General features: G+C 39.7%; 1 protein-coding gene across 18 annotated transcripts in view; it reads left to right on the forward strand.

The window, feature by feature from the left end:
* Positions 1-23,053, forward strand: part of ptprk (protein tyrosine phosphatase receptor type K) — an 82,946-nt gene extending 59,893 nt beyond the window's left edge. For 2 of the 18 annotated variants that reach the window (XM_028398145.1, XM_028398152.1), the window contains 25 exons: positions 59-164; positions 278-350; positions 565-687; positions 1,025-1,099; positions 1,238-1,274; positions 6,555-6,690; positions 8,608-8,637; positions 11,009-11,169; positions 11,637-11,672; positions 13,458-13,645; positions 14,004-14,103; positions 14,422-14,567; positions 15,473-15,490; positions 15,967-16,003; positions 16,097-16,194; positions 16,264-16,380; positions 16,514-16,668; positions 16,751-16,886; positions 17,590-17,739; positions 17,978-18,151; positions 19,428-19,559; positions 19,795-19,920; positions 20,015-20,178; positions 20,263-20,398; positions 20,534-23,053. In XM_028398145.1, the coding sequence (XP_028253946.1) occupies positions 59-164; positions 278-350; positions 565-687; positions 1,025-1,099; positions 1,238-1,274; positions 6,555-6,690; positions 8,608-8,637; positions 11,009-11,169; positions 11,637-11,672; positions 13,458-13,645; positions 14,004-14,103; positions 14,422-14,567; positions 15,473-15,490; positions 15,967-16,003; positions 16,097-16,194; positions 16,264-16,380; positions 16,514-16,668; positions 16,751-16,886; positions 17,590-17,739; positions 17,978-18,151; positions 19,428-19,559; positions 19,795-19,920; positions 20,015-20,178; positions 20,263-20,398; positions 20,534-20,587 (2,708 nt within the window). In that variant the 3' untranslated portion in view covers positions 20,588-23,053. Of the gene's footprint in view, positions 1-58; positions 165-277; positions 351-564; positions 688-1,024; positions 1,100-1,237; positions 1,275-6,554; positions 6,691-8,607; positions 8,638-11,008; positions 11,170-11,636; positions 11,673-13,457; positions 13,646-14,003; positions 14,104-14,421; positions 14,568-15,472; positions 15,491-15,966; positions 16,004-16,096; positions 16,195-16,263; positions 16,381-16,513; positions 16,669-16,750; positions 16,887-17,589; positions 17,740-17,977; positions 18,152-19,427; positions 19,560-19,794; positions 19,921-20,014; positions 20,183-20,262; positions 20,399-20,533 lie in introns of those variants that run through there. The other 16 variants (XM_028398146.1, XM_028398162.1, XM_028398147.1 and 13 more) reach the window with 13 other exon arrangements.
* The last annotated feature ends 339 nt before the right edge of the window (positions 23,054-23,392 follow it).

The following is a 23,392-nucleotide window of genomic DNA, read 5'->3' on the forward strand; positions in this document are numbered from 1 at the left end:
TATGTTGATGTATTTATATATCAGCCTAATGGAGCTACACTCTTTTTTTTCTCTTCAGCACCAACAATAGATGAGTATGATGGTACAGAGGCCTTCCTGAATGAAACTGCAACAACCATCACTGTCCTGCTCAAACCTGCCCAGGCTAAGGGAGCACCTATAAGGTACCTCTGTCTGTCACACCAATGCATAGTTCATACATTTGACATGTAATTGTAGTAAATATATCATTCTATTATAAACTCTATCATCAAATTATATCTGTGTTTGTTTACAGTGCATACCAGATTGTGGTTGAGGAGGTTAATCCTCAACGTTCACGTCGGCAGGCCTCGTCTGACTGTTACGAGGTGATTATTATACTGTTCCACATACATTAACAAGCATACATTACAAGGTGTTTAATTCCAACAGCGGATTTTCACTAGTGATGATTGAATGTTAAAATCCAACTTTTATCTACAGACGAAAAAAACTCTCCAGTTGAACTGAAATTATACAGTACATTGCATCTGTCAGCTAGACTAGTTATATTGTCAATAATGCAAACATATGCTTCCCTAGGTCCCTGTTTCATACCACAGTGCATCTAGCGGTGGATCCCCATATTATTATGCTGCCCAGCTGTCCCCCAGCAGCCTACCTGAGCCACTGCCTTTTACCGTGGGAGACAACAAGACATATCAGGCAAGTCTTTTTTTTATCTGAACAACACTTTTGGTACGTAGTGCAGCGAAAACATTAAGTGAAAAGATATGCTTATCAAGCAGAAGTCATAGTGATCTCAAAATACAGGAGTAAAGCGTTGCGTAGCACGTCCAGGGAAACAAGGGAAAGTTGATTTGATAGTATAGAATGCTTTGTAATACAAGAGGTTTTTAGTTTTTAACACAAAGAAAGTCCTGAGATATGTTCAGTACTTTCGTCAAGGGTACATAATCCAAGGTATAGTGGGAAAAGTGTAATCAGCAGCTGACAGTGTTTTGCCTCATAAACTAAACTGATACCCTTTTCTGCTCCCCAGGGTTTCTGGAATCCTCCACTCGCTCCGAGGAAGAACTACAACATCTATCTCCAAGCAGTTAGCAGCACAGAGAGGGTAAAGGAACATTTATTCAGACACCTGCTTACTTCTAGGACAAAATATACTGCCTGTATACATTCAAATACACATTGTAATTAACTACTGAACATGTACAGTATTTAATATGCATCTTTTTGTCCTTTTTTTGCACAGGAAACTAAGACGCAGTGTCTGAGGCTGGCAGCTAAACGTAAGAACACTTATTTTCTATCAGTTAAGACTCAGATCGGACACAGATCAGATGATATTTACAAAATTGTCCTCAGACAAATTATATACATATACAGTACGTTATGTGAATTTGGGTGAACTATCGCTGAACTTAAAAAATTAATAAATAAATTGGTGTTTTTCCTGCAGATTTACTTAGATACAGTGTAACCCACTGTGATCCACCCCCTGAGTATATTTCTGTATGAAAAGCACTAGAGATAATAATATTGTTTGTGTGCACATCCAACCTCTGTGAGTCTAAATGTCAGTAACCATATGTTGCTGGATTATCAGTCGGGTTAGAAATGGTGTGGAGTTAATCCCTGGGCAGCCACACACAAGCATACATACACACAAACATACACACACACTGTCATAATAAAAACACATGTGAGTGTACACACTCTGTTTTGAGGAATGTTTTTTTTATAGAAATGCAGCTGATGGATCAGAGTTTGTGTGGAGGATTAATGGAAAAATACATGATCAGGTTTTCAATGAAACTGACAATCCTGTAGTCGGTGGTGTTGAGCTTCAAAGGACAGTGAAGGAATTTTATTTGGCAGATAATACAGAACTACAAGGCAGACAGAGTGACCATTTTTTTATCACTGTATTATGATTATTTTCAGCCCGGGCACAGTTTTTCATGCTTTGCAGGGTTTGGTTGAATTGTGGGTCTACTTATAGCAGTGTAGTATGAAGCTAAATATGACTAAATAATCAAATTCTTTAAAAAAAAAACTCTACATAAGAATACAGTCATTAATGGATTTGAATGTGGAAGTAATATTAAAGCTACTATACGGTTCCTTGGTCTCCCCCTCCTGGCAGTGAAAGATTACACAACGCAATGTAACATTTGAATTTCTTCTTTCATGGTTTAGATGGACCATAGACCGTATGTGTTAATGAACATGTCCCTTTCCATAGCTAGTAGTGTGCAGAGTTTGTGTTCTCTTTGTTTAGGTGTTTTCATCAGAGGCTCTGCCATAGTTGTGGCAGTCTACTCTGTCGTTGTAGTGATAACGTCACCACAGACACCAGACAATACAGAGAGACTGACCTAATTTCCCGAAGGTGTGAATGTAACTTATAGGAAGTTCTCTACTATATAATTAATGCTTTGGATGGAAGCCTTATGTACAGAGCATCCTATGTTAAGTTGAAAACACTGACTGCTTTGACCTTGTAGTGCAGAAGGCACATAGATGAAACAGTAAAAGTGAACATAATTTTCAGCTGTAATGATCACAGTGAGTCATTAAGGCTGGTTAAGTTTATCTGATTGTTTGTGTAAAGACCGATCAAAAGAATGAGCATCATGCTGTAAATTATGTGGTGTGCGTGCTGTGTTATTTTCTATGTCCAGGCTGAACGGAATTGGAACTGTTGCATAAACTGAGAATTATTTGTCCTCAGCATCAAAGCCTCACCAGTGACGGGCATTCACCTTTGTTCGTTTGGGGCCAAAGACTTCAGTGTGACCAGGATATGTGAGCAGCATGGAGTCTCACAGGGAGTTGATCCTGTAGTCAAAGGTGTGCCTGTAAGGTGTCATGTTTTCTCACCTAAATGTGGGAAAATGCAGACTTTCCAATGTCAGGATTTTCTAAGTATGGCTGGTGGTTGTTGTTGTGTTAGCACAGGTGGTCACTTTGCCCAAAAGCTGCTAAAATAAGATGATGACCTGTCTTTATGGCCCGAGGAGGTCCGAGTGAAGCCAAAAGATTTTAGAGAGGATTTGAGATTTTTTTAATAGGGGGACGGACTCACTAATGGACACAGAGGTCAGACGACTGTCTCATCCTTTCACTCTCTGTCCTCTGCATGTGTGTGTGTGCGTGTGCACTCAGCCGTGCGTCCGGGAGGGAGGATTAAGTGATGGTGGCCCTATTGGGTCATCTGGGTGTATTGTGTATTGTCCCTGCTGCCTCAGGGTGTTGTGTGTGTGTGTTTGTGTGGGTGGGTGGGTGAGTGTTAGTGTTAGTGTACTGACCTGGATCATTTTTACAGACATTAAGAGCTGCTGCCGACATTATGAGGTCAGTCTGAGAAGCCTTTAAAGATCTTTGTTTTGAAATATGTCTCTTGTGTGATTCCTCTAATGGATTTCAAAATCTATGAGCAGAAACCTGTGTCATGTGGTTGATTTAAATCACATTAAAAAGGAAAGTTAAGTCAGATATGCTAAACAATAAGGATTATTAGAAACAAAGGAAAATGTTTAACCCTTTGACCTGCAGGAGCTTGATACACAAAACGAATGTCGATATAATTGTATTTTTTTAATGCTGTAATAGCTGCTACTTAATAGCACAGACAGACTAAGTTGTAGTATTTGTACTATTTGTAGTACAAATATTTTGACATTTCTGTGCCACAATATATTTTTACACATTGACCTTCAAGTATTGATGTAAGCCTCTACATCTGCAGAAAGCTAATATCAGCAGATAATCAGTCTAACTCTATCCTCAGACATATGTACCCCCTGTTGCCACCCAGCATGTCATTCATAGGCAGGCTTAGATAGGATTTATCTCCAAATTCTGAAATTATACGTAATAAAAATACAGACTTCAGTTCAGAAGGTCCGCCAAGGACTCAAACACAAAAGAACGCTTAGGAGAATAACTGAGTGTAATGAGTTGTTTTCCTCAGATACAAATAACAAAAATCCAGGCGGAAGAGTCCAGAGTATGCAAACTAGACAATCCAGACCTAAATTAAGAATAGCCAGAAAGAGGACAACACCCTTTAAATGCTATTGAAGTGTAAACAGGTTTGCTTAGTGGGCAAAGAGGAATCTTGCTGTTTGATCGGCAGAAGAAAGTACATGTCTCATTTAAATGTAGGTTTGTTTTGGCTAGCATATAATATATGTTGTTATCAACATTTAGTGTATGGAGAAGCCACACAGAAGTCACATAGATATAGGAAATGACAACAAAACAAATGACTTACAAACTCAAACCTGAAAGAGGATGAGTACACAAAAAGAGTTAAATGATGAATTGAACAGGGAAAGAAAAAAAAACTCAAAGCAAGTGACTGCCAAATAAAACAGGATACAGAAACCTGAAACTATCTTTTTCTCAAAGGTTTGTTGTCATGGCAATGTTATGGCCAAAGATATCAGATTCATATTAAGCTTGACTCGGCTACTCCACTTGTTTTAATAAATAATTTAGTTCAGCAGGGAATGACATGGTTTGGCAGCGGGAATCGTAGCATTTGGTCTTTTTGTGGAATTTGCTGATGACGTCTATCTTATCCTTTAAAAGCAACATTGTGACTGAGTTGTACCAGTCCTAATGTGATGTTGTTACATAAGGCTGGATGAGCATTTCAAAACATTTATAACAAAATAATATGTTGAGGTCACAAATACTGAGGCAGATAAAGAGAAGAGCAGAGATTATGTTGATCTTGTTGATATTTAGCATTAGAAGTGGATTATTGTTTGATACACGTATTGCATTATATTTACTTTTTTTTGCACATGTCTTTGAGTTGGATTATTTGGATTATCGTAATACATAATAATGTTCTTATGTTGCAGTAGTATGAATGTGATCAGATTGCTAAATCCCAGTGCTTAGGAGACTAAAAACATATGCTATCCTGTCTTCCTGTTGACTTTCTGTCCATGATCAACAAACTGCACTATGCCCCAAAACATGATTGGTGAATTATATTCCAGAATCAGGGAGTTCATTCAATTCTCTCAAGTCATTGTGAACGGAAATGAAGTGACAGTGACATTGGTGCAGAAACAGTCAAATTGCATTTCAGAAGCATTTCCCAAAGAGAGCATCACGCCAAGGATAAATCTGAAAAACACAGCACAGTCAATTGATTGTTTCTTTACTTGTGTACATGCGGTCGATGCCTGTTTATTTTTAATGTTTTCTTTAGGGTGATTGAAGCTGGGAGTAGAGTAGATTGTGCAGAGAGTTCACAGGTTCAGGTGGTGATCAAACAAAATAAATGAGAGGCTGAGGTTCAGTGAGTCGATTTAGCTGAGTTGACCCGGCTTCAGAGGATGGACAGGCTGCGGACAAACATTGACAGCAGACCTCTATCCAAACCCTTTCATGGGATTGTCTACTTTACTGAACAAGAAATGCTAGACTGCTAGTTTGTCCTTTTATTTTAAGAATATTTTTTGTAGCACAAATGTCTTTTGTTCTTTTTTTTTCACATAGCAACAATGTTGATGAAGAAATTAGGATAAATGATGAAATAAGAAAACTTCTAGCTATATTTACAGTATGATTGGCAGTTGCCATGGCAGTTACCTGACTTTTCCTGCAAGTAATATTTCAAGGCTTGATATTTACCTGATCTTCAGCACATGGGTGATTAAACCTTCCTACTTAAATCTGGATTTGTTTCCTTGTCATGCTCACCCTTTTTCTGATAGAAGGGCATTTTCAAGACATGCTTCCGAGGCTGTTAGATGGCATGTTTTCTCAGCCTGGGGGATTTACGTGTCAGGTTGGGTAAATAGTGTACAATAGTGTTGACAAGTTTACTAGAAAATTATTTCAACAACAAAATGCTTTGGTGATTTGAAATTATATCACCTTTTGTGTATATTATTCAGCTCTGACACACACTCAGCTGTAGTCAGTGCCATGTAATAAAGCTTTTAAAAATTTCTATCTACAACTGTCTGACCTTCCAAAAACAGATTTTCTTTTTTAAAGTTAGAAAGCTTTTGCTTGTCAGGAGTAGAAAAGACCGCAGATATTTTACTGTCTGTACCAAGTTATTATCGACCATCTTGTCACATATGGATGTCTAGTCATCTACTTCTTTCCTCATACGACAACCCCATTGGTGTGCAATTTTTCACGGCACCGCTAATATTTGTTTCTGAGTGCTGCGAGCATTGTTCAAGGAAGCAGGCGGGTCACAGACTTTTGATTCTCATCAAGCTGCTTTTTTCTCACAATTTACAGATTAATGTACATCTCCTGTTTATCAAAGTTTAGGCAGACAAACCTTTATTAGCTTTAGAAAAAAATATGCTTTGGGTCTTGGTTGCCGCGGTAACGATTCGTGTCACATCCACACAATAATTCTCTGGAAAGGTGCGACTGTTGAGATCTCATTGCATCCATCAGTCTAGCAGACCACCATACTTGAAATCTAACAAAGCGCAACCTTCGGCTTAGTATATGTATATGTGTGCATGTTCTTGGTTCCTGATGATTTATGTTGGCTAAAATTGATGTTTTCTTCTTAGGTGCTACCGAGGAGCCAGAAGTCATCCCTGACCCCGCCAAACAGACGGACCGGGTAGTAAAAATTGCCGGGATTAGCGCTGGTGTTTTGGTTTTCATCTTGCTGGTGCTGGTAGCCATCCTGTTGGTCAAGAAGAGGTGAGTGGCAGCTTCTGATCACACCCGCTAAAGCAACCCTAATAATAGAGGGCAAAAATGTTACACAAACACGACTGGACACACATGCATGCAGGTGCAAGAACACTGACACAAGTGTGCTCCTGAATCCATTCTCTTGTTGTGTGTCAGTACTTGCTGTAGTAGCACCATCCTCCATCCATCCACCATAAACATTGATCTCCCCTCAGAACCAGTTGTCCATGTGAATATTTATAAAGTCCTGCCTCAATTGTGTGATTAAGTACTTAAAGGTCAGAGTTTTTTTTTTTAATCTTGTATTTTATGTGTTAAAAGACAAGGAAAAATAAAAGATGCCATTCTCATTTATCATTGCTGTTATGAACCCACAACTATTATATTTTGGAGGGTTAAAACAGCAGAGCTTGAGGTTCATTTTGCACATAAGAGAAGATTTTAGAAAGCTGATTAAAAATCATGCTGTGCATATGTGTTCACTGCATATGAAGTGAGATCTATGGTATATCTAACCTTTTACTTCTACAGTGGAACTGATCGATCGAATCAGGACTGAGATTGCTGCCACTTTTACGTGCTGGCCTATGCTGTCTAAATTTGGTGCAGAGCTCCACCATGTGGTGACTCCACACAGCTACAACATGCCTCATAGCTAGATGGATCTCAAAGTTCTAGCAGCAGATCATGGCAAGAGCAAAAAAAAATCTGGGTTTTAAATATTTTTATAGCTTTTGTTTAAAAAAAAAAAAAAAAAAGAGAATCAAAATCTAAGTGTCTCTTTTAGGAAATACTATAATGATTTCATCTGAACACTGAAGTATTGCGTCTTACCAGAAGCACCAAGAAGAGTATCTCAATTACATCCAATCATGAGCTCACTCAGCAAATCAAAAACAATTACAGACATTAGATTACAGCCATTAATGAACTCTTGACACGGGAGAACTTTGCTCCTCCAGCCCCTGACCGCCATATTTTAACTCTAATTCACATTATGAATTTCTGTGAGACAGCATTCGCGCAGCAGCTTTAGTAGTGTTGATGTCCAGATAAACTGAGCTGTTACTCCTGTGTGTTCTTAGCATCAGCAGGGTTTAAATGTTTGGACTTCACCTGCGCTTGTGGTGCAATACTACTGTTTCCTATGCTTATGAATGTGCTTTTATTGTACAGCAGAGTGTTCGTTTGATTTGAACATGGCAGTGTGTCTTGAACTACAAAAGCGCATACATTCTTGTATTTTTATATCATTCCCTAATGATGATGCACCAGTAGTGCACTTGAATAATATAATTATGGATATGCATAACCGTTTGAGCATGATTAAGATGTTCAGTAGTTTCTTCCATAAAGGTTTCTGGGGAGATCAATCTTCATTGTCATTAAAACTTTACAACTCTGAACAATACTGCATCTTTAAAATGGTGGGACATGATGACATTGCAATGACATCATGCTTGCTTTACAGGAAGCGAGCTGCCTGTTGTTACAGATATTGGATAGCTGTCAGTGTTGACTGAGAATTTGACTTCTGTAGAAGTGAAAGAAGGTCGATTAGGGCTTAATCTCTACTCAGGGCTGCCAGTAAATGCATGACTATTTTAAAACGACACTTCCAGAAGTAAAGAAGAAAAAGACTGCATGTGATAGGGTGATACTGAGAGTTCTAGACCCTGTTATTCAGGTTTTATAGCTTGTTTTGTAGCCTGTATTTAGCATTAAACTTAGGTTTTTGCTTTTGTTTTAAGGACCAGGGCCCATAGTTGTAATGGCACCCCCTTGCATGACCCTCAAGTTTTAGCTATCAAAGGGTGTTTTCGTCTGTTTCTGTTGTTACTGGTTGAGACAGGACAGTATTGTCCTAATTTGCATATTCCCTTGTGTCTCATTCTTTGCTTTCTGATTGGCTCACAACCCCAGGAGGACCTACTATTCATACTCTTATTACCTGTAAGTAAACAACCAATCAATGGCTCAGCTCACCAAGCTCTTATTGGGTGAATTATTAGTGGCTAGTTGTTGTTATTTTTAAAGATGCAGTATACTTTTTTCAAGACAAAACACATTTTTCAGCCAAAGCCATCCTCATTGACACCTCACCAGGGTGGGGGTCAGTTCACTTTCATGTCAGTCAGTTCAGGATCATTTTTCTAATTTTGAAAACTTTCAGATGGTTAAAAACAGCTTTCAGGAAGCAAATGTTGGTTTTTCACCTAAAAACTTTGGAAATAAGTACTGACTTGTTCGTAGTGCTGGAGTTGTTAAAGGACTGGACTGATGAGTGAACTGACCTCAGCCCTGGTGTCCTCTACATGCTCCAAAGTTGCTCTGAAGCAGGCTTATGAAGGCCGGAGTTGGGCATAAACCAGAACAAAGCAGGCCAAAAGTGGGACGTCACAGGCCTAAGCGTGTTATTTGAAAAAAGAATGCTGCACTTGTGACTTGTAGCTCTTTGTGTGCATGTAGCCATGTGATCATCCATCCACCCATCAAGTCACAGGTACCATGGTAAATCTCTGCTGCACATGCTCAGTTTATGTCTCCTGTCAGTGGATTTAAAAGAGTTAGCTTCCGTCCGGGGACATGTGGCCTCTAAATCTGTGTTGGTAGTTCTTACCATGCTTTTTCTTCTGTTGGGAATTCTTCCTTCTCTGCTCTGTCACTGACCAGGGTGGACTATGGATCAATGATTTGCACTGTGTGCTAAGGAAATATAAGGTAGCTTGAAGGACTTATTATTACTATTAAACTATAATGTTAGTAGGATAGTTGATTAAGTGTAAAGAAATATATGTCATTTTATATGATGAGTAGAGAAATTGAATTTGTTTTTGCGAATCATAGTTTATCCGTTTATGTACCAGGTGGTCACCACCACTTCCTGTTCACAAGACACAGCAGCATTTTAAAAACATTGAAAGACAAGTCTGCGTCTATTAAAATATACTTTGAGAAACAGCTTTTGTCCTCTCATCAGGAGGTTTTTGGATTTGTTGTTCCTTAATGGGAGGATCGTGGGGTGTGTTTGTGTACATGTACAAATGTACATTTTAAGAATTCTCAGTAAATTTTTGCACATTTACACAAACACTTAAATAAAAAAGTCAACCTCAAACAGAGATCCAGTCTGTGTCTGGCCTTAGCCTCTATTCTTACTCTTTCTCTTTACTCTGGTTCCCTCATATATAGGTCTAACACATACTGTACACAGTACATGGTGGTGTATGTATCCACTATATTCAGTCAGCAGTCAAATCTGTGTTTCCACTGAGTGTCTGTGTGTGTGGTCTTAGAGGTATAGTTGGTGTATGTTGGGCTGAAGAGGTAAAATTTGCATTAAAAACACAGCATGCGTTTGTCTGTTAACTGGGAAGAATTTCGAGCTGTACATTGTACATAGTTTGCCAAAAAAGATAATTGTAATATTGCAGCAACTCATTCCAATCTGCTGCTACTGTGTAGAAGTTTTTAAGATTTATTTTGAACAGACAAAAACACAGCTGGTCCAAACTGATGTACATCTACAGCTCTGGAAACATGGTGTTCCTGCATGCACCGTCATGCTTGGCATTGAGTCCTCTTACGTTGTTTATCCCACAGTTTTATTGACTGATTGGCACACTGACAGAGTTTTTAAATTATCAAGGATAGCTTGATGATTTTGTTTTTGTTCACCAGGCGCACACCTCTTACTCTGTATTTTTTATTAACTATGAGCCTGTGAAGAAAAATAAAAAAACAGAAATTTAGATATCAGGTATCTGAAAAGTGTTGATGCCCTCCAGTCCTACTGATGATAACTGTTGGGTGGTGAATGGTTCTCCCTCGGCTCCTGTAGATTTGCATTGCAATGTCTTTTTATTCTTTGCTGTTTGATGAAACCCATATCAGTCTATAAAACTTAGTTAATTGTAGTAATATTTTATAAAAAAAATTGGAGTAAAATTTGGAGGTTTTCATCTTACAGCTTTATACTTTATACTTGTAGGTCAAAGGTCATTTTCCTGGTTTTGTACTAGATGCTTTTCCATTCTTTCCTCTAGATGAGCCTTTTAAATGCAGCCATTTACAAACAAGCCTCTCCTCTGCCTGATCTCTCCTCTCTCCTTACGATCTTTCTTCCTCTCCCAAACTCCTTTGTTGGTTCTAAATTCTGCATCTTGAGTCAGCAGCAAGCAGCCCCCAGCCCATAGAAGGCCATCATACTTTAGACAATTCATAGTATAACAAGGCTGTGGTCTGCAGGCTAGCTGATGTTTGTGTGTGTGTGTTCTTTTTTCTGCAATACCCTGACTGTGTGTCACTCTCTGCCCCCAAACAGGAAATTGGCTAAAAAACGCAAAGACGCCATTGGAACAACACGGCAGGAAATGACTCACATGGTGAATGCAATGGACCGCAGCTATGCTGACCAGAGCACTCTGCATGGAGAAGACCCCATGGCTGTGACATTTATGGACTCCCACAACTACAACAACAGATGTAGGTTCAGAAACACAGTTATTATCCAGAACATTTTATTATTTTTTTTACTCTTTTTTTACTCGCTCTCTTTTCTCCACACTGATGAGACTCCTTTAATCTCAGAATAATTAAATTAATAATTGTATTCTTACTAACAGCAAGGTACAATTAACAAGCTGCAACTAATGTTTATCTTCACTATCAGTTAATCTCTCTTGCTGTCATGGTCATTTTTGTAAATCACTTAATTTATCAAAAAGTCTGAAAATTGTGCAATAAAATTCAAAGGTATTCATTTAAAAAAACAAAGGTTTATCACTGATTACAAAATAAGTCAAGTGACTGATTATTAAAAAAAAATTGTTCCTAGTTTTAGTCTTTGTCTCTGATGACGCCATGTTGATGGCAAAAAAACAGATGTCCTTATCATGGTTTAAGTAAATGTAAAGTGTAGAAATATCTCCTCACCATATTTTTTCCTGCAGTGCCCAACGATCCTCTGGTTCCTACTGCTGTGTTAGGTGAGCCATGGTTGGATACGTCACTCTGACCACCAATAAATACACCCTAGTGATTACCCATCATCACCACACTTAGCCTGTGCTTGTAGCCCTGCCTTGTGTGTCCCTGTGAGTCTTTACATAGATCCCCAGATATGTGTGGAAATGTCCTGTGAATTGTTTGGCTGCTTGAGGTTCCTGTCTCTACAAAGAGCGGTTCTAGATGTATAATAGTATTACAACAAAAGCATCAAAGCAAATGTAAAGAAAGGTAATGGAGAAGAATATGTGAGGATGACAAACCCCACAGTACCTTCAACATGTCTGGTATTAAAACCAACAACAGCCAAGCACTTCATCTGTCATCCTGTTTCCTCCCTTGGTTCAGTCACTCCTAATTTCAGCCATGGTTTCTGTTTCCTACTGAGAGATATTGATATTCACAGTAATTACCGTCATTCTCCCTCAGAGACCTCATTATTTCCACAGTTTTGAGTTGGTTTAATGCATGCCATTCTGTGTTCCCAAAATGACAGAAATGGAGGCTTAAAAGGAGGAAGAAGTTTTGTCACATTGCCACTGCAAAATGACTGCAGATTAAATCTGTGACAATACTGAACAACTCAGTGCCTACAGCCATGTGTGTTTGGCAGAAGTTTTCTGTGCAATAGATCTAGAAGTATCTACCATCTGTGTTATTCCCTAGGCTTGTCTTGTTGCTAATGCCCCAGTCTGAGTGTCTGAAAGCTGCAACTATTGCCAAGTTGGATGTTTCTCCAGCTCCAGTGCTGCACTGCAGTGTGTTTATCTTTAGTTTAGGCCAGTGTTAACACTGCAGCATCATGTGGAGTTCTAACATACCCTTAAGGGCTCCACGATCCACAACAACGCCACCAAACTGTGTTAATTAACTGTTCCATAGCCTCTAATTTGGAGTGAAGGCTGCAGTTATAGTCTGTCTTGGCCAATCACTTCACAGCAGAGAAAGAAGTAGCAGGATGTAGCGAATTAAGAGGCAGTGTCGGGTCAAGTTTACTGTTAATTGTCCTGACGAGGGCTTAACAAACCTTTAACGATCAGTAATGAGCTAACATGTCCTCAGAGCACAGAAAAGCATCAGCTAGATGAAATAAACAGTGTCAGTTAATAAACAGTGCAGAAGATGAAATCAGCCGGTTGCTGCAACCTCTTGCTACTCCATTATACAACCCGTCAGTCTGTACGTTACTACTGTCGCCTCATATTTTAACATATGCTCACCTGAAGTTTACTGGTGCAATCTGACCTCATTAATTACTGATGTACTATATACTAACTCTGACTATTAGTGATTAAATCTACGTTTCTGCACATTTTGGCACACAAGACCTCATTTCTTACATCATCCTTCATTGTGTTTTCTGACTTACAAATCCACATATCCTGCAGTCTGACCAAACCTTTCTGTTCTCTTTTTTTCTGCTGCTTTAACATGTAGTTCCAATCACAGGTGAGTATAAACCCAAGGAGGCAGACTGTAAAATCTTTTCTTTGTTTTACTGATAATAGGATTTTTTTTCTGCAGATTTTGGAAGGACAGAAATACATTTTAGTTGTGTACACAGCAATGCTTGATATTTCTACCATACCTTGAAGAGCCTTAAAAATCCTCGTAAAACGCTTGATTATAATCCTTTAGCTCCCCATAAATCAAGACATTTTAGGGGTCATGAAGTGAATCTGCTATAAAGGACAAGAAAGCAATATAATCTGTAAATCAGCAATTAGTCTTAACTCGTTTTTTTTTTTTTCTTCTTCTTCTTACAGATGAGAACCACAGTGGCTCTGCGGCAGAGAACAGCAGACTGCTGGATGTTCCTCGGTATCACTGTGAAGGAACTGAATCTCCATATCAGACAGGTCAGCTCCACCCTGCCATCAGGGTGGCTGATCTCCTGCAGCACATTAACCTCATGAAAACGTCTGACAGCTACGGCTTCAAGGAGGAATATGAGGTGAGGATATTTGAAGTATGGATGTTATTACCTTAAGTGTAGGCATACTTTTGATCCTATATAGCAGAAGTTGATACATTTTTAATAAGGAGTACAACATTAAAGTAGTCTAAAAATCAATGTTGCTGTATTTGATGTTTTGGCTCCACATTAAAATGATGAAATGGCTACTAGAGTTAAATTGCCTCTTAATTTGAGGGCAGTTTCTGCCTTATTGACTAAACAATCCAAGAGCCATAAACCTTTTATGGTCTTCTTGTTTTAGTGTCTAATAAGCCTAGAAGTCTTTCTTTATGCTTTGTTATTTTTAAGGATCTATGACATGTAATTTTCTTTTCTTTGATTTTTTTCTCCGCTGTTGGTGATGCAGAGTTTGTTCGAGGGCCAGTCGGCCTCCTGGGATGTGGCCAAGAAAGAGCAGAATCGTACCAAAAACCGCTACGGGAACATTATTGCATGTAAGCAAAAAAATGTTTAGTCACAAAACAGATTACAGGAAGAAGCAAGGACAAGAGTGTGTTGACAGTTGTTTTTAAATTACAGCAAAATGTAAAACCTTTTAGTTCAGTCTGTCTAATGTTGCCTTAAAAATGCTGGAATATGATTATACATTGTTTAAAAAATGTAAAGTTGATAAAAATGGCACATCATCAATTAATATTTGTGAATCTAAGAAATAATTTTAAGGTTTTGTAATTCTTATTATTTTTTTCCCCTTCCTGTGCTTTTCTCTTGTTGTTTTCTCCTCCACCCTGTTTTCTATTGTCTTTCTTTAGATGACCACTCACGGGTTATTCTCCAGCCCATAGAAGATGACCCGTCCTCCGACTACATCAACGCCAACTACATCGATGTAAGTGGAAACTCATCGAATGCTACTATTGGCTCCCAACGAAACCAACGAAACCACACTCCCTCGCTCGTATGTCAGGCCTCTATACCTTTATTGCGTCTACTAGTCATCCCATTGTACCATTTCACGCATCCATCCACGTCAACATCGCATCATATGTATGAAATATGTCTTGTTGTCAATTGAGTCATCCATTCATCACAATGATTATGATATGAGCCACATTAAGCACCATCATTTAGTGACAGAGGAAAAATGTCGTGAGCTTCAGAGATGACAGCAGATTCCTTCTGTGTCACTGCACAGAGCCAGCTGTTTTCTCATTTCCATGCATTTGCCAAGCTAAGCTAAGCTAACCAGGTGTCAGTGGTAGATTGATTTCTTCTTTAATATGGCAAGAAACAAACATATTTCTCAGAAAAGTATTCCTGTCAGTCACTGACATCTGTCTTTTAACTGGTTCACACACCGCTTCAGCTGTCTTACTCATTTTCCATCTTCTGCACCACAGTCTTCATCTGTCCTTCATCTCCTCTCACCCTGCTGTCACCTCTCAACAGTCACCTGCATGTTAGTGAACACTCATTGTGCTTTTTAAATGCTAATATGCTCATAGCATGCTTTTCTGTGTTATAATTTAAACTAGTACATGCATGCTACAACTCACATTAAGCTTGAATTAGAATGAATAGAGTGGGCACTACTTTTGTTTTTGTTGGTGCAGCAGTATAACATTTAGGCTTTCTGGGTCTTTATGGTTGTGATGTTGCTTCCCTGGAAGGTCATATGTGATCAGGAGGTGTCCTCTCTATTCAATCTAATTTGCAGCTGTAGATTTTTTTCTGCATGCCCTGTTCAAACTCCCATTTGATCAATACAGCTTTTCTTTTTCCTGATTGACAGTCACTGACATTGTTGTGCTTTCTTTCTTTCTTCCTTCCACTCGTTCTTTCTGCCTGTGGCTTGGGCTGTAGATTTGGCTGTACAGGGATGTAAGTATCACTGTGGATTCTTTCATTCATGCCCCTTAACCTTTACACCGGTTCACTTCTACATATATACAAGTCAAGAAGTACATCCCTACTGAGCTCCTGAGGCCTCGGCTGCATGAAAGAGTTCATTTCATCCCGCCCTCTTACCCTCCTTCCTTGCATCTGACTGCATACTGTAAATATGCAGTATGCAGTAAAATTATTTGTCTTATTGTCATCAGGAAACCTAATTAGTGGTTGTCAGGTGCTGTGATAACTCATAAAGGTGATGTCAGGCACCACTGTGAAAGTCTTCTCCCAAACTTAATAACGTTAACAGCGGCTTTAATTATATTGTCAAAGCTAGAGCAGCTTACATTAGACAGACTGTGGATGCCTCCAACCATGAAAAAAGCTTTTAGGAGACCGATGAAGCTGCTTGGAGGAGCAGCTTTTAAGACCATGCACACAGAGTGACTGTGCTGTTTTGTTTACAGGGGTACCAGAGACCAAGTCACTACATCGCTACTCAGGGTAAGAAACTAGGGCACTGTCATATAAATGCACATTCTGCTGTTACAGACTTTATGGTAGATAGGAGTCATGCTTGTGTGTGTTTGTGTGCAGGTCCCGTTCATGAGACAGTGTATGACTTCTGGAGGATGGTGTGGCAGGAACAGTCGGCCTGCATTGTCATGGTAACCAATCTGGTGGAGGTTGGAAGGGTAAGCTGCTCTTTTTCCTGTCCTTTTTTTACGCAAGCCAAGACATTCAAATTATTTATTTTTCCCCAGGTTAAGTGCTATAAGTACTGGCCAGATGATGCCGAAGTGTACGGAGACATCAAGGTGACTTTTGTGGAGGTCGAACCTCTTGCTGAATATGTGGTGCGCACGTTTACACTGGAGAGGGTGAGTAATATTTGAGCACTTTTATTTTTTCATGTTTTATTTTACTTCATTTTCAATCATGCTAAGTGCTCAGAAGTAAAAGATGAAAAGGAACATGATGTTTCTTAAAGTAAAGATTTTTATCCTCTTTCAGCGTGGATTCAACGAGATGAGGGAGGTCAAGCAGTTCCACTTCACAGGCTGGCCTGATCACGGAGTTCCATATCATGCTACAGGACTACTTTCCTTCATCCGTAGAGTTAAAATCTCTAATCCACCTTCAGCCGGGCCCATCGTCGTCCACTGCAGGTATAAATATCATATGATCCAGATGCATCACTATATATTAAATAAATATACTTAAAAATTAATCAATCTTATCTCCCTGCAGTGCTGGAGCCGGGCGCACAGGCTGTTTCATTGTCATCGACATTATGTTGGACATGGCGGAGAGGGAGGGAGTGGTTGACATCTACAATTGTGTGAAGGCTCTCCGCTCCAGAAGGATCAACATGGTACAGACTGAGGTGACTGCATTACCCATCCTCCATCTGCATCTCATCTTAAAATAGACGCAGTAAAACCTCACCTGTAGAGCCATGGTAACAGACTGATACAAGTATTCAGTCATATAACTGTCTGCCATGTGCTTACAATAAAGCTTTCATTCATTAAACGTGTGGCTGCATTCAAAATATTGTTGGAACATAGCCCCCTCCAGTGGCAGAATCAAAGATTACACTGTGTCACAAAGCAATGCATGATCCTACTGTACTCAATTGCCTTCTCCAACATGTTTGCAGTAAGTAAGGGTTTAATTTATTTACTGTTGAAATGAAGATGTTTTAATTAAATAAATAATATTTACTCATATAACTACGTAACCTCATCCACAGCTATTCACCAAAGCTGCCTTTGCTCCCTGTCTCTTCATTGAATTGAAGCTGATATTTACTCCAAAGCTCCAGGAATGCAATTTCCTGTGCGAACTGACTCAGTGGAGAAAAGTAAACCAAGCATCATCATCTCATTTCATTCATGCCTCCATCTACCATCCATCACTCACAGTGTCTGCATACTCGCTTTCATCCCAGCTGTCTCTGTTAACCATGTGACAAATTGTATTTTTTTTTAAATGCCGAAATGCCGATCTTAATCTGAGAGTGAAATACATGTGTGTGTGTACATATATATGCGATAACCCTTGTGTCTTACCTCGTGTGTCTTCAGGAGCAGTATGTATTCATTCATGATGCCATACTAGAGGCTTGTCTGTGTGGAGAAACAGCCATACCAGTCTGTGAGTTTAAAGCAGCTTTTTATGAGCTGATCCGCATCGACTCCCAGACCAACTCATCCCATCTGAAGGATGAGTTCCAGGTAAAGCCTGATTCTAATCTGCTTTGCATCAAGGCTACAGCTACACAAATATGTATGTTTTACATTTTACTGGATGTCATAGCAGTTAAAGGTTTTTACAACACAACACTAACATCGAAATGTAAAAACTTTAAGTCAAACTGCCCTGCACACCTTCAGCATATGATTATCTGGCAGGATTTTCGAATATTCTTCCATCTTCTAACCTGTACCTTATATGTGTCTTCTCTCTGCACAGACGTTAAACTCAGTCACTCCCCAGCCTCAGCCAGAAGACTGCAGCATTGCATTGTTGCCTAGAAACCAAGATAAGAATCGCTTTATGGACGGCCTTCCTCCCGACAGATGTCTACCCTTCCTCATTACAATAGATGGAGAAAGCAGCAACTACATCAATGCTGCTCTAATGGATGTAAGTCAAAGACATTTTCAGCATAAACACACACCAAGGTTGTGTTATTTTCAACACATCAAGGAAGAGTAGTTTGGGACATGTTGTTTAATGTGTTCATGTTCAAATAGATCAGCAGATGTGTTGCTTTTAACACAATTAAAAAAAAAGTTGTCCCAAACTGCAGTCACATATTTGTTGAAAATGATACAGACTTTTATAAGGTTATGAAGAAGTAATCAAGTGGAACACGCACGCACACACACACACACACACAGACTCCCCTCCCTGTTTGTGTGATGCTGTGTTTGTGGTTTTTTAGCAGCAGAAGGCTAGAGACAAATCCAGGTTCTGAAAAGACCGCTAGCTTCTCTGGCCACCACTCAAACATATCAGCTTTCAGTGACTCAACATGTTGCACATGTACCACAACTTGAACAGCTAAGTCACTGAGTAGATAGAAATTTGAAGGTAAGATAACAACATCTGGTCGTGATTAGTCACAGTTAAAAAAAAACAGACATGGGAGAGGGAGGAAAAGATCAGCAGGGTGCACTGTAGGTGTTTGAGTAAACCCAGAGTATGTTCAGTAATATGCATGGTGTGGAGAGAAACTTGGCTTCTCCCCCAACAAAGCAGTTGGAGGACAAAATACTGTAGCTGCTGTAAAACTGATTGAATTCAGTCGAGTTTACTTTGAAAGTTTAGTTACTTACCTTTGGCCTCTCTCTAACCAAGCTGTCAGAAGAGTTCCAGGTAATGGGATTTTACTTCAAATCTCCAATACTGGATTTGTTTCATGGCTTCAGTGTTGTTCTGCCACCAGGTTCATATTTACCGAAACCATTTACACCCGAGAAATCCCCAACCCTCACCTATCAGAGCCTCCCCATGATTACAGAGCCTCATTCACAGCGACGTCACATACTTGGTTGCACATTTTCATTGGGCTCAGTTCACATTCAGTTCAGTCAGTAGAAGCAGCGGTTTATTTTACAGTTTTCAATGATATATGTCAGACACTTGAAGAAATTCTGCTTCCCGAACTAACTGATCATGACGTTAACTGAGTCCTTTAGATGTAGCTGTATGTATTTGCATGCACACTCCTGACCCTCACACTGCATGATCATCCAACCAAACATCGCCTCTTCTTGCTTGCCTTGTCATGTCCTGCAAATCCTGCTGTTTGTATTGAAATGTGTGTGAGAGATGATATTTAAGTAGTAGAAATGTCACAGCTATATCATCTGTGGATAAAAGTCCTGATGTCAGCTGTGTTGTCTCCTCTCTGCAGAGCTACAGGCAGCCTGCCGCATTCATCGTTACCCAGCATCCTTTGCCAAACACTGTCAAAGACTTTTGGCGTCTAGTTTACGACTATGGATGTACCAGCCTGGTGATGCTGAATGAGATTGACCTGGCTCAGGTAAACTCACACTGAGAACGAACCTTAATTAGACTATTAATAGTGATGCATCAGAATCAGAGCAGCATGTTACTTCTGAAGTTTGGACTACTTTATATTGTAAACAGGAAGGCAGATAAATCTGGGGGGTGTTTATTGGGTGTCATCACATAATTAATGAATGCAGAAAACAGCAAAAAGTTTTTAGAACAAATACATTGTTGTTTTTGTAAAGACTATAACTGTTCCCCCTCAGGGTTGTCCTCAGTACTGGCCAGAGGAGGGCATGCTACGTTACGGTCCCGTCCAGGTGGAATGTATGTCCTGCTCAATGGACTGTGATGTCATCAGTAGACTCTTCAGAGTCTGCAACCTAACCAGGGTCAGTACACACATTATACTGTTTTGTTTTGTTGCTGTTGAGGCTGCTGTTCCACATCATCTGACCTGACACGCCTGTCTGTTTGCTCTTTCAGCCTCAGGAAGGCTACCTGATGGTCCGTCAGTTCCAGTACTTGGGGTGGGCTGGGCACAGAGAAGTCCCCGCCTCCAAGCGCTCCTTCCTCAAACTGATCCTTCAGGTCGACCAGTGGCAACGTGAGGGAGAGGAGGGAGAGGGGAGAACCATAGTGCACTGCCTGTGAGTTGACACAATACACACCAGCCAAAGAAAACCTGCTGAATCTGTCCAACAAGTTACTAAAGCCTATCTGCTTGTTTGTAGAAATGGAGGTGGTCGTAGTGGAGTCTTCTGTGCCAGCAGCATTGTGTGTGAGATGGCCAAGAGACAGAGCGTGGTGGATGTCTTCCACGCTGTAAAGACCCTGAGAAACAGCAAACCCAACATGGTGGATACTCCGGTGAGTCAGTGTGTTACGTCTCAGTTTACCCACAGAGACTGTGAGTCCTGGAAGTACAATGTGTAAAAAGTGTGTGAACCAGCCTCCAGCCCTCATGTCATCTGATGAAAGGTCTGTCCGTGTGTCTGTCTGCAGGAGCAGTATCGGTTCTGCTACGATCTGGCGCTGGAGTTCATAGAGTCCTCCTAAACAAAGGCCAGAAGATGAGGTGGAGGAGAAGAAGAGCTGAACAACATCTGCGTGTTAGATCCACTGCTTTCGCTCGGTCGCTCCTCTGAGGCGGCCATTCTGTAGCATCCAGTTTGCGTCCCTTTGAGTGGCGCAAGCTGAACGGGCTCCTTGTACAGTGTTGTTGAACAAAGGAAATGTGTGGTGGAGAGGAGGTGTTACTCCTTTATTCTTATTGTACAGCTTCTTGAGTGCCAGTGGGCCCCTGTATGTTTGGGCCCCATTTTAGCCTTTCACCCCCCCTCTTTCCTGTCTCATGGACTCGATGCTTCGTGCTGTTTCAGCTGCAGTGCTCGGTGTGCCCTGTAGATGTCTCCCCTTCCTCCTCGCAAGCTGCAGCCACAGCTTTTACTAAACTGCAAGTTTTAGCGGCCCCACATTCCTGCTCTCATGTAGCTTTAGTTTTGGGCGTGTCATCATGGTAAATATTTGCAGCCTGTACTTCTGTACAAGAAAACTTCAAAGTTCCAGCACGGCCAAACTCTGTGAATGCTTCTGTTTCTATTCACATGTTGTTTTTCCGGTCATTTCAGCAAACTTTTAGTACTTAATTGCCACTTTGAACCCATGTGACATTAGTTACACAGGGTCAGACACCAGAGTACAGGTGAAGAAAAGTGATTGACAACAACACAAAAACAGTTTACATCTGGAGTATTATGCTTTTTTTATATAAAGTCACAACTTGAAAACAATCATGTAGAATTTTCACTAAAATGTAAAAAAAATGTACTGTATCATGTTTGCAGCATCTTGTTTTGTTTGCTTTTGTATGATCTACTGGACAGAAGTCTTTGTAACCCAGATTCTGCCATGTGACGTTTGCCTAATCATGTTTTGTTTCAGGGCTGGGCCCAATGCACTTTCAATTCAGACAATTCACAAATGGAAAACCCTCTTAAATGCAAATTATAAACAACTTTTTTCAACATCGTTTGGTCAGAAAAAAAAAAATATATATATATAAATATATATACAAAGTACAGATTCCATTTAGTGCTTGAATGCGATTGGAAGTGAACTGACCCCAGGCTTCATTTGTTTTGTGCACTGGTGGCCAACACCTTTTTTTTAATATTATTATTATTTTGTAGCTGACGTTTTATTCATAAGCCAAAGACTTTGTGTAAATATGTCTATATGGATAAAGCACATTGTTTGTATTTATTGTTTGTTTACTTGCATTGCTTGTAAGAACAATCATTTTTTTCATTCCATGTTTGCTCAGCGTTTCTTGAACCTGTCGGTCAGGACACAAAGTGGGGCCGCAGGGTCAGAGATGTCAGCTCAGTTTGGGTCAGAGAAGAAGAAGAGTTTAAGAAGCCCTGATTGAAGCTGTATATTAGAGCATTAGAAGTAGTTTTTCAGTATTTAGGTGGAGCTCAGTAGTGTTGTCTTTGGTTTTGTTTAATGAATCTCTGTGATGTTACTGTGGTTTATTTGTGTAAAAGCCCATCGCTCTGTTTGTGGTCAGTAGAACATCAGTGCATTTTTCATGCACAGAATATTTTAGTTAATATCCCTCTTAATGTCTTAGTGGGATAAGCTGTTTATCTCCATCCTCACCATTATCCCTGAACACACACTGACTCCAGTGATGCAAACAGGCTTAGTGAGTGCAGGACGGTGTGATACAAAAAAACATGTATTGTGCCTATATCGTTCGAATTTCCTCCTTGATGCAAGCATTTTAACAGCATCGCAGATCACAAGCAGGGCTCCGAATGCGTTCTCATGGACGATCAGTATTCTGAACATCATTTTGGACCATCATTCATTGTGTTTTACTCATCTAAATGCTTCTTTGTGAGGCTTATCAGATACCAGATGTGTTTCTGTTTGTGATTCAGATTTAAAAAAAAGAAACTTTATTGTATATATATAAAAAAAAGATGTTCCGTTTGTTTGGAGCAACGGCAGGCCTACTCTTAAGGATGTTATTGTAAATAGACTATCATGAGCTCTCTTTAAAAGCCTCTATTGTTGGATGAACATTAGAGATTTAGATGATGGATGCAATGTCAGAACATGTGTTCTGTTGTAGATAAAAAAACAGTCACAGATTGTACTCCAGGAGCGTTCAGATATTATGGTTCTCACTGAATGCAGAAATGTATACTGTCGGTGGGACATCAACATTCGATTTTATTTCTCCAGATTTCTGCTCCGCTCTTGAAGACGGAGAACATTCAGAGGCCTGTGTTAATCCAGTCTTACAGTACACTATCTTCAGTGATGATACAGTATGTAAGGTACACACATACCGACAAATCCTCCTTCATGAATGGCTCCTGAAGAGTAGTGAATAAAGCTGGTGTCTGGATGAGAGGCCGGTCTGAGTATAGAATTGATATTCATGGTTCATAATTATTCTTGTCTGTAATGTTTGGCTTCTTTGCTGTAATAAAGACCACTTCTTTAATTTAAGGCATTGTGAGTGTTCTGTTGTTCCAGTGGTTAACAAGACTAATAATAATTGTTACAAGGGCAAGATGCATGCAGCTGTTGTGGCAGCACTATGCGTTTTTAACAGGATTAGCTAACACAATGTACCATTAGAACACAGGAGTGATGGTTGCTGGAAAAGGGCCTCTGTATACCTTTGTATATATTCCATTAAAAATCAAATTTTCTAACTAGAATAGTCATTTACCACATTAACAATGTCTGGACTGTATGTCTGATTACTTTAATGTTATCTGCATTGGAAAAAAAGACATTTCCAGGTGACCCCAAACTTTTGAACATTAATGTATATATTGAAAA

Source organism: Parambassis ranga, chromosome 24 (genome assembly GCF_900634625.1).
Source record: "Parambassis ranga chromosome 24, fParRan2.1, whole genome shotgun sequence".
Taxonomy (NCBI): Eukaryota; Metazoa; Chordata; class Actinopteri; family Ambassidae; genus Parambassis; species Parambassis ranga.